Source organism: Narcine bancroftii, chromosome 1 (genome assembly GCF_036971445.1).
Source record: "Narcine bancroftii isolate sNarBan1 chromosome 1, sNarBan1.hap1, whole genome shotgun sequence".
In the NCBI taxonomy this organism is placed as follows: domain Eukaryota; kingdom Metazoa; phylum Chordata; class Chondrichthyes; order Torpediniformes; family Narcinidae; genus Narcine; species Narcine bancroftii.
The window spans coordinates 338,545,328-338,557,111 of record NC_091469.1 but is presented as its reverse complement, the minus strand read 5'-3'; the positions used below and the strand labels follow the sequence as shown (position 1 = coordinate 338,557,111).

Here is an 11,784-nt window from a genome sequence, read left to right as displayed (position 1 = left end):
GTTACCGGAATTATAGAAGCTAAAGTTTTAGCTACAGTTAGAAATAAACTTTCTTCCACTGCAAGGGGAAATTAGGTTTTAAATTGGAAGCTTCACAGAACAAAACACAAATAAGGAACACAATGTGGAGATTTAAAAACTTCTGTTCTAAGCAACAAAAAAAACCTTTATTGACTTGATGGAACTAAAACAAGCTCATGGCACAGGTGTGTGTGTAAAAAAAAAAAAAATTTAAAAAAATTCTTGGCTGGTCACCTTTACATTGTGTCTATCTATGCTCATTATTGTCCCATCAATGTTAGGTGGGACAAGGCTGGTTTCAAAATAAACAAATATTATCCTCTCCTGTTGCACAGGTTATTGACTAAAAACCATAACTTTGTTTCTGTAGCCACAAATGCTATCTGACTTATTTTTGATATTTATTACACTTCCCATACGATATTAAAATGATCTTTCTTTCCATAGACATTCAAACAACAATTTGTTGCCAATTTTTCAAAAAAAAAAATTGGTTTGTTTGCTGATTGTTAAGTTTTAGCTCAGGACATTTAAACAAAATCTCTTACTTAGCACTGGCCCAGGTGCTTTAAGGTTATAGTGGCTAAATTTCTGAACCAATTGATTAATGAAAGCCTCATCTAGTGAGACAGCTAAGTTTAGACATGTGTGTTTATATCTTAGCCTTTTAAAAAGATGCTCTTATGAACTAATTAAATGTGTTTTGAGTCTCATTCTACCCCTGGAATTAAGGACCATCATCAGGATTCAACTGAATGGCTTGTTTTTCAGTCCAATGATCAATATAATCACTCTTGCATACATTTTATGTACGTTGTTACAAAAGTAGTCATAAACTGCTTCAGATAAAGTAAAAGCTACTTCTTATACAAGAGTGGTGCCTTTTTTGAAGTTCTGCTGTCATTAATCATCAAACATACTCCTTTGCTCACAACTGCTCCCTTTCGTTGACTGTGGTTTGATTCAAGGTTTTGGAGTTCTGGCTTAATCACACCAAAATGGTGAAAGCCGTGGTTGCCTAGAGTGATGGTAAAACTGCTTTATATGCAGTAATATAGTTCTACATGTTGTGCGTGACACACTTTTATCCAAGAGATGAGAGTTAGTAGATGAAATTTAGCATAAGCTATGATCAGCAAAAGATCTATGCAGATATCCCTTTATCTCTTGTGACACGAGTTTATCCATTGCCATCAAGATGCTCTTAATCTATCACCCTGCATTAGAATAAAAGTGACCATCCCACTTTCGATCAAAATTGTCAACAAAGTTTAACTGCAATCATAACTGTATAAACTATTACACTATTTATTGTTTAAAAAAGGGGAAATTCCACCTTTACAAATAACATCCCTTTAATAATTAAATAAATTGCATGAATACTGTGATGTTTGTTGCTTACATGGGAACCTTTAATGAATCCCAACTTATCTACCATTCTCTAATAGTCAGTTGACACTTAAAATTAATGAACATCAACAAAACCAATGATACTCCTCAGAAAATAATTCCATTACCAAAGAGGCCCATAAAAATACTATTTCTTCAGAAATGAACAATTTCTCGGAAGATCCTGACAGACAGCTGGGCTTGTGGCCAGACAACATCAGCACACTGTCTCCTTAAAGCCTGGACTTTGCACTGAGATGGTGCATTTTACTGCTACTCAGTTACAAGTAAAGCAAATGTAAACATATCACAAACCACAGATTACCCATTAAAGTCTTCTAATCAGTTCAGTTAGATAAAAAAGCAATACTTTTACCGAAGTATAAATATTTCTGAACAATCCTCTTTATTTTTTGTCAGAACTTTAGTGCCAAATGTGCCATTTCTTTCGAGCTCTTGCTTCTCATGTGCATTAAATTATGGAGCTGGATGATGACTGGGTACCATGAGCAGCGAATAGTGGAGAGTTGGATGTTTCTAGCTGTGCCTTGCGATGTTTTCTGTCACAGTTCATGGTCAACTCACTTCACACTTGCATCTCAGAAGTGCTGACCAAACCGAGAGCTTTGGCCTCTTCTGGTGTTAAGCCATTCTTTAATGTTCTTCTTACTATAACAAAGAGGTAAAAATACAGGTACATGAAGAAAGATCAACTCTAAAAATATTGGTTTAAAAATTCCTTCCAACTTTAAGATACAAAATTGAGCAATCATGCGTTGCTTATAAAGCAATGTGGAAGCAAACTAGTAAAGGGAGAAAACAACATAAACTAGTATGAATCAAAGTAAATGTTAAGCAGAATTGTCTATTTGAAGAAGCCATGATGGCTCTTTCTGATTAGCCCCTGTTTTTCCAACTGATCGTTAATACACTCCCTTTGATCTTTTTCCATTACCTTCCCGCCCACTTATTTTAGGTTTGCATATCCCTTGCTGATTTTCTACTAGGTTTCCCATCCTTGAATCATCTGGTACCTCATTTTTGTCGAGCAAAGATTTAAAAAAAAATCACAGCCAGAATCCTAGCAATCTTTTTCCTGCTCTCCTTTATGCAATCCAAATTAATACTTGGAAATTGGCATCCCAAAATGTGCTAAACCTATTTGTAGGTACCTACATCTGTAATATAATCTCAACAAAGTAACACACCTTTATTGGGTCTAATCTATCTCTGCTAATCCATAGGCCCTTTCTTGAGTGGCCTTCCAGAATATCCTCCCTCAAATCTGAAGCTGAATGTAAAATCATTGGTGCTATTTTAAAGAACTGTTATCTTGGATGCCCTGATTCCATTTTTCTATAAAGGTGATATTTGGTCAATATTGCACGACTGCTTGTGCATTTGCAACAGTGCCTACACTTCAAAACTACTTAATTATCTATACAAGACTGGGACATTCTAAAATGATTCAAATCTGCTTAGGATTTACTGAATAGAGGCTTGCAGCTCAAATAAATATGCAAGGAATTACTATTAAGAAAGTATAATCTTGGGAGAAGAGGCAAAAAGAGTTATTAAGATCAGGCCTACTCATATAGTGAGACTTATTTAAAGCAAAATGTTACATGGAAATTTTGGAGAACGGATAGCTTCAGATCTTCAAATTTATTCCAGTATTTAATAATAGAACCTAGTGTGATCTCTCTTGGCTAGCAAAAATTCACCCAATATCAATCTCCATATGTGAAAAAGAATTCCGTTTATTGTTTTTAAACAACACTGCACTCCCGAAATACCTGCCTCCATCTTTAACTATTGTATCATCCTGAACTCCTCCGCCCATGTATATATTCTCTTCAAAATTCCTGGAAGCCTACATTCCCTTCAAAGGGTGGAATACATTAATAGTTAAAAGTACTTAAATGTGGAGAAGTTGGGACCAGAGACATGCCAGGTAAGATATTTCTTAAATATTTAGAACTGTATTCTCAAACAGTTTAAAATTGAATATTTAATTTATTACACATTGTCACATGTATTAGGATCAACTTTTATTTTTATTTTCCACAATAAATCCAATAAAATACAGAAGAATTATGGTCAGAAAATTCAAGATAACAAAATTAAGACGTGTCTAAAAATGTAATGATCAATGGCTGGCATAATTTACAAAAGGGTAATATTTGCTGTTCTGAATCTCATACTTCTGAGAAAAAAATGCTCTTGATTCTTGTTGTCCATCATGACTTCAAGCTTGGGCAATGACTCAAAGTTTATTACTAATTTAACCATTTGAGTTAATTGTGTTTTTCTTGCCAATGCAGGAAAGACTGCCACCTAATGGCTCAGCTGAAAACTGGTTGAACTCACTGTTGCTCACAACACATCTCTCTATGGGTTGAAGCCAGTGGTTCACAGCCTTTTTCTTTCCACTCCCATCCCACTTTAAGTAATCCCTATGCAATCAGCGCTCTGTGATTAGTAAGGAATTGCTTAAGGTGGGATGTGAGTGGGAAGGGAAGGTTGGGAATCACTGCTCTAGACCCAATTGTTACCAAAATATTTTGCTTGAGAGAAATTGACATTTGCCCATTTCTTTTGGAGTTATGGAACCGTGGTCATAACGAGTCAGTTATGTACATTTTAAACAGTGTTTTTCAAACTTTTTCTTTCCACCCACATAATACCTTAAGCAATCAGAGAGCACTGATGGCATAGGTTTTACTTAAAGTGGTATGTGAGTGGAAAGAAAAAGGTTGAGAACCATTGGTTTAAGCCCAAGTCAATAGATTTGAACATTGGTTGGTATGCACAGATAAGTAAAATAGGATAAACAAAAAGTTGTTTGACAAATTCTTACTTTGTTCCAATGTAAGACATGGAAACTCTTAAATTACAAATATTTAAAGTGAGGAGAGAATTTTTGAAATGCAGATTAAAAAAAATCATACTGGTCAATTGGGTGTAATTGGGCAGTACAAGCTCATGGGGCCAAAAGGGCCTGTTATTGTGATATATGGCTACATTTTTTTAAAAATTCTTAATTTTTATGTCTACTTTCCAAAAGAGGGGAAATTGAATGTTTCTCTGGAGGAGCACATGGCATACAATGATGAAGACAGGAAATCTCAAGGCAAGGGCTTTTTTAAGTAAATTGAAAAGGGTGCATTGGTGGAGTGAATCAAAGAATTATAATCAAAAGGGTAAATAAGGTATCTTCAAAGATTAAATTATTCAGAATCAAGCTGGACACGTTCATGTGAACAGGCAAAGAGAAAATTCAAAACCAGAGTTCCCAAGATGACTGAAGATGAGACGACCAAAAAGAAACAGGAAATGTGGCTTAATTCGAGGTCCACAAGCTAACTGAGAATTTATCTTAAAAGTAAGTACACTGTTTAAAAAAAAAGAATGGGAAATATAGAGAAAGAGGAGGTCAGAGAATAGATTATCATTTAATAGGAATGGCAACATCTAAACAAAATAAGCAAGAGTTGTATGAAGCCGGTGAGGAATCCAAAAAAACACATCTTGGAGACAGACAGGGGATTAATCTACTGCTAGATTTTTAAATTTGCATATCAACCAATAAGGTGCAATATGTCACAGGGAAGTATGGGGGAAAATAATGGAGATGTGATTGTTTAATCTGCTTTAATGTGATACCAGGGGACTGAAGTATTAAATCACTTTTTCCTCCCAGAAGTTTGAAGGTACTAAACTAAGTGTCTCCAGGGAAATCAGTCTAACATTGGTGGCAAGGAAACAATTAGAAATGATTAACTGAAGCAAAATTAATTAGAATTTCTGTGCCTTAAACAGCCAGCCTGCATTTATTAAATACAAGTTGTATTTCATTAAAGAGCTTTATTGAAGGAAGTACTGCAGTTGACATGTTTATCAATTTGCAAAATATTTTTGATGAAGAATAATCAATTAAAGAATTAGGAATACTGTTAACTGACTGGTGGGAACTATGCCCTGGAATCATTCTCTGGAACAGTGATAGGACCACTGGCATTTTTCAAAAACTGGATAGGTATTATGGTAGACAGCAGAACTTTAATAGATAAACAAGATCAGATTATTGAAATTGGCAGAGAACATTTAACATTGTTTTATGAAGTCGTGCCCTTTGAAATGAAATGGCCAATCAAAATACAGGGAGTTTATATTAAACTTTTAGAAATTCAACTTTAAGAAGAATGTCAAGACCTAAGAGAACATGCAGGCATTGAGAATAATGCATAAACATGGTGGAGAAACTCAGCAGGCCTTCAGCATCTATTGGAAGTAAAAGGTAACCCAGGTTTCGAATGAAGGACTTTTTACTTCCTTTGGATCCTGAGTTTGGTGCATTGCAGGGATGCAGAAACGTTGGTTAATGGAGAGACTGGAAAAGCTGGGATTGTACGAGAAACATTAAATGTGCAAATGGCCTTGATAGATGATATTACGGAGAAACCATTTACTGAGGCACAAGATGCAGTAGACAAAGAAAACAAACTAAAGTCATTGGCACAAGAATCAGTGGAAAGATAATAAGAACTCTGTTTTCAATGGGGCATATTATTGTGATCACACTTAGGAAATAACTATCTTGAGAGAAAATGGGCAGGGAGAGGAAAGAGCAGGAGATTTGGACTATGTGCTGAGTTGTGAGGCAGCAAGAACCAAGCCATGACGCTCAAGGTCTGTATCTGAGCTCTGAGGTTTTGATTCATTAAAGTGTGATATTCAGTTACAAGTGATTGCTTTAGCCTCGAATCTTTCATGTTTATTTGTATTCTGCAAGGATGAATTTCATCAAAAATTATCTTGTATACCTTGGTGTAAAATGCTTTGCTCTTGCAGTGCAATAAAATCTTGCTGCAGGAGGCCCTTGCACTCAGCATTCATTGGCCTATTGTCAGCTTTATGTTCTTCATGGGATGCATAATTTCTAGGCCCTGGTATTTTTATTGAGTTACTCATAACTGCATTAAAAATGAGTCAGATGTTGACACTATTGATGCTGAATAAAAACCTTAGTTTCCATCTGACACATTGTTCTGTGGGGAGGAATACTGTCTTCTGATACTTCCCATTGCAATCAGAGACCATCCAAAAGATGGTCAAACCAAGGGGCATATCTGGCCCTTGGGTTTACTTCAATAAAAGTCATTAATTTATGTGGGCCTTTCGAACATTTTTTAAATCTCACAGTGGCCTTTGTAATAAATTAACATATGATTGGTTTGCATTTTTAAATAATGCTTTATTCCAGTCCCCCTTCCAAATGTTTTCTGACGATTAGTGAGAGTTGGAAACCTGCTATGCAGTCAGAGGTTCTTGGAGATGGGCAGAGGGAGCCTGTGTAGTGAGTGGCCTCAAGGCAAGATGCACGCCAACACCTCTGGCCCAGTAGCAGGAGAAGACAAAGCTTGGCTTCGAGAATGGGACTCATCCTCCGAATCTCTGATAGTGAATCTCCTCCAATGAGATGCCTTACTGAAGTTACTTACAAGACTTCCTGTTTGCACGAGAGCGCTTCCGCTCTCTCGGTACAGCTCGCTGGTTTGGCACTTGAGTTGCAGACTTTACAATCCGATCCATGATTTCATCCGCAGCATCATCTGTGGCATTTGGGGAGTCATCATTAGCTGGCGTCCATGAGCCAACACGGCCTGTAATCAGCAAAACCACGTAATACAGTCAGGGATTTATATTTCACAACCTTGTGGTTAAGCTTCAGGATGCAGGGTGCCATGTTCCAATACTGGGTGTGATCATCTGGCTTGTGCAATCATGGGAAAAACAGTACATCAGGAAGAGGTTTAGGCCATTCAAGTTTCTTGTTACTCATTGCAAGAAGCAAGGATAGAGGTTGTTTTGTGTGCAGTCCAATCGACATTCCATACCAAGTATAAAACACAGAGCAAAGGCAGCAAAATAGTTAACTCTTTTGGGAATCATTCAAGAGTCTGATAACAGGAGGAAAGAAACTGTCCTTTAATCTGGTGGTGTGTGATCTTATTCTCTTGGGAAGAGATTGGAGGGAGTGTAGCTGGAGTGGATCGAGTCTTTTAATATATCAGAAGCTTTCCAAAGCAGTGGTAGTTAGAGTGGATCAAGGGGAGGTGTGTGTGTGGTGAGTCACATTCACAGCTCTCTGCAGTTTATTACAGTCTTGAGAGCAGTTCACATACAGGGATATACCCTAGGAGGATGTTTTAAATGGTGCACCTCCATCCACATTTTTCAGCATAACTGGATAGCTGAACAATGAGAGGCTTCTGGCTGAGAGAGACCCCCACCATTCCCAGGCACACCTTCTCTGTGCCAGATCATTGAGTTGTTGAATCAATAAGGTTGTTGCAGTTGCACTATTTGTTAAATCATTTAATATGGAGGTCAAGGAATTAATGTTTTTGCAGTTCAGGTTCATCTTGAGCTTTGACTTAATTTAACACAAGCATTTGACATGTTTATGTAGGAGAGTGATTGTATTCTCCATCACTAAGCTTTTCCTTTCTCAGGCTTTAATTAGGACAAACTTTATAATAAATTCAAATTTTAAATTTAGACATACAGTATGGTAACAGGCCCTTCTGGCCCATGCTGCTCAATTACACCAAAATGACCTCCAACCCCTCTATGTTCTGAAGAGTGAGAAGAAACCAGAGGAAACCCACAGGGAGAACATACAAACTACTTACAATCAGCGCTGGATTGTAACCCTAGTCATTGGCATTGTAATATTTTGTGCTAACCGCAACAAGAAGAGTTGGGAGACTGACAGGCAGCCGTTGCACTGACAACCCTATGCCACAATACTGAAAGCTGGATAAGAAGTCAGGTTAAATGGGGGCTTTTACCTCTGCTTGCTCTTGTTCGGATTCGAACACCTGGTACTCCAGCAGTAACTTCTCCACTCGATACTGATGTTTTAAGAACTGCTTTCATATTTTCATGCTCTGCTGCTTCTTCAGTATATTGTAGTCCCTGGGGCTGGATCTCACTCGAGGCAGTTACAGTGTTGCTGGAGAATTTTCCTGTCTATGGATAAATCAGGCATAGATTGCCATTATTTCAATGCATAGTGGAAATCAGTAAAAATATTGGCAGAGGTGAATGTGCTGCAAAAGCTGAATCGTCTCCACCTCTATGAATAATTTTAATCAATAATATTTATCCACAGTATTAAATTTTGCAGCAATCTCAGTTTGCAGATTGAGTTCCTTAGAAAATGTGAATAAATGCAAGTAACACTTAGAGGCAAACTGGTGTCTATATACGGCTGTGTGTAATATGAGGTATTTGTTCTGACTATCCTTCGCATCAGATGATGATGGTCCATTTCAGTCAGTTTGTGGGGTTTGATGATATGTCCTGGAATGGCTGAACAGGCTGACCCTCGACAAGCAAGTGATTAGAGATAACTTGTTTGTCTATTTGCAGTGGAACCCTTCTCACTGTACGGGATGTTTTGTGACAAATAAGTGTCAACTTTGAATGGTATTTTCAACTGGATGATAAAACGATCAAATTTCCAAGCATCCATAATGCAACCAATTAAGAAAATGGCAGTCTCTGTGCATTGGTGGCAGGCTACCTCTGAACAAACCTGCTCTGAATTTGTAACATGTATCAGATAGCCAAAGGATGCATTATTTTTCTTGATCTGTTCAGCATTGAGAATTGCCTAACAGTATGGAAAAGCAGTGCAGTGGGAAATTCCTAAGCTGGGAATTTTTGTGGATATACAATGCTGATGCAAGGCCCAAGTGCAGTGAACCAACTCTACAACTAAGCAAAATCTAGAAGTTATAATAAGCATGGAACCATCAGGAAAAACAATTCCAAATAAAGATGTCGGTATACACATTGTCAGATTTAATGCTGACATGTAATGTTTGATATCTGCAGCCAGCATTAAAAGGATTTCAATGAAAATCTGTGACATCTGCATCTAGAAAAAATCAAAAACCATCACAATCCTCAACCAACAAATGAGTGTGCGACAAATTCTCCAGAGATTAGCATACATGAAAAATTAAAGCTGTCAAAATACTCAGAAACAAACCCAGCAGGTTAATACTGTTTGAAAGGTGCAATTAAACACAGGGCCTCATTATCATTTGTTAGTCATGCGCAGCATTAGCAAGACAGAAAAAAGCACCAAAATGAATATAGGAATGATATTTCTGTAAAACAATAGTCACCACAATCTGGGACAACAACCATACCTCACCATCATCGTCTTCATCAGTCTGAAGGAAAATAGAAGAACGTAAAGAGGAAATAGCATAAGGTACAGAAATATAAATGGAAAATTAGAAAGTAACACAGGACATTTGAAAAATGGCAAATAAATCAAATGAAAATAGCCAACATCTAGCTTACAGTGAAGATATAATGAATAATAGCAGGTAACCTGATCTTATCCTGTGTAAGTCCTTGGATTTAGTGATTTATTATCATTGATCATTTTATTAATGTTTCAAGATCAGAAATAGAATTCAACAATGCAGATCACTCAGATGGTTCTACTCATCATTTGCAAGCACTGTTGAGAAGGCCAAGAGTTATTGCTTCTCCCAAAATGCCACTGCAATATTTGATGTGGGCCACCTACTTCCTCACGTGCTGAAGGTAGTGATGGGAAGAAACTCGAGAGTGTAGTCCAATAGTGATGAGGGAATGGTGAAAGTGGGGAAATTTACAGTTGGGACGGAACTCGATGCTGTGACAAACCTTTGCAGCTGCTGCCAAATAGTAGTAACTGTGAATTTGGAAGTTGTCATTAAGAAATCTTGGCAAATAATTCCAGTGCCTCCTGTGTTGTGCAAGGTCTGCCGTGGTGCAGGGAGTGAGTAGATACTTTGTTATGTGTGGTGTCAAACTTCTTGAATGTTGTTGGATCTGCACTCATCCAGGCAAGAGATAAACTTGCAGGTAATGGAAAAACTTGAAATCAGGCAAGTTCCAACATAAATTCCAGATTCAGGTTTGCTTTGGCATCTACAGTGTTTGCGTGGCTGCATCCAGGTACTGAAGAACTGGAAAATCAGCATCAAACAGGCCCTCAAAACAAATCTTAAAGGATGTGATCAAACTGGAATGATGGCATCGTCAGTAGAGGGTTAAGCTTAAGTCCCAAAGTTCTTGGGGTGGAAGCATTCTATTAGGACTTCAATGAGAATGATATAAAACTTAAACATTACCAGTTCTCCCTGAGAAGACAGAAGGCAGTCATGGTAATTGATGAAATAAAATTCATAATACGTTCAATCAAGCAACTATTAATCCCTAAACTCCTGAATTTTTCCCCAGCCCAGTAACTTGTGGAATTTGCACCAAAGCACAACTGAATTATATACCTTCCACCACCAATACAGCAAACAAATTGCTACTTCACAACTTCCATATTAGAGATTGTAATAAGAGAAGAGACCACCAAGTTTAAATAACTATCCATCTGACTGTGATGGCAATGCTATTAATTCTAGCTATTACAATGTTTAAAACAGCAGTAAAATAAATTTTATGGATGAGAGAGACAATTCAACAAATAAATAGCACAGTATTGTTATATATTCTACTTGATAAACATAATTCTTAATCTCAATAATTGAGAATGTGTAATACAAGTTAAGTTGGGTTGATATATGTGTGATGGGATGAACTAAATCATTATGAACAACATAATGTTAATGTAACAAATATTAATTTCACAACTTCATAATATCCAAAACGCTTTACATCTCAAATAGTTTGAAGGTCGAACCCTCTGGCAGTTCAGCTAAGATTATGGCTATTTTGCGAATAAATATTTTTTTATAAATAAATCCACCTGTAAATTCCAACCCAGATGTAAATGAGGCAAAAAAAAATCAATGTTATTTAGAATTCTGCATGTTGGCATTTGACAAGTCCATCTTCTTCATGAAGGCATTTTTTTTAACCGTAAACAGGAAATGCTCAGAGTGATGGTGAACAAAATTAACAAATTATATTACCACAAACTACTGTGCATCCTAAATAATGGAAAGGAATACTCAGGGCCAATCCACGAAACCTACCTGGACACTATCTACAGTGTTAATTTTAACAAAGCTTCAAATCTGTAGTATGAAGCTGCAATGAAAAACTATCAACATGAAGCATTAACGCTTCTCTTTCTATGGGTGCCTTACCTAATAATTTTTTGAGCATTGCATGTAATGATTTCAAACACTTTTCAGTGGATGTTTGCTTTATTATCACCAAGTGTAGATATTTTTTTTAGGTCTTAATGTTAAATCAAAGGTGCTATGTTAAGTCAACCAGATAGTGCCTGAAAGAAACAGTTTACTGAAATCTAGATCATTCTGGCCCGCACTTGGTCCAGTA

The 11,784-nt window shown here is 36.9% G+C and overlaps 1 protein-coding gene across 8 annotated transcripts in view; it reads right to left on the bottom strand.

Moving 5' to 3' along the window:
• Positions 1 to 1,315: 1,315 nt before the first annotated feature.
• Positions 1,316 to 11,784, bottom strand: part of fhod3b (formin homology 2 domain containing 3b) — a 669,782-nt gene continuing 659,313 nt past the window's right edge. For 5 of the 8 annotated variants that reach the window (XM_069909515.1, XM_069909535.1, XM_069909544.1 and 2 more), the window contains 4 exons: positions 9,639 to 9,662; positions 8,268 to 8,448; positions 6,915 to 7,076; positions 1,316 to 2,079 (listed from right to left, as the gene is read on the bottom strand). In XM_069909515.1, coding sequence (XP_069765616.1) covers positions 1,997 to 2,079; positions 6,915 to 7,076; positions 8,268 to 8,448; positions 9,639 to 9,662 — 450 coding nt within the window. In that variant the 3' untranslated portion in view covers positions 1,316 to 1,996. The remainder of the gene's footprint in view (positions 2,080 to 6,914; positions 7,077 to 8,267; positions 8,449 to 9,638; positions 9,663 to 11,784) is intronic. The other 3 variants (XM_069909524.1, XM_069909577.1, XM_069909569.1) reach the window with 1 other exon arrangement.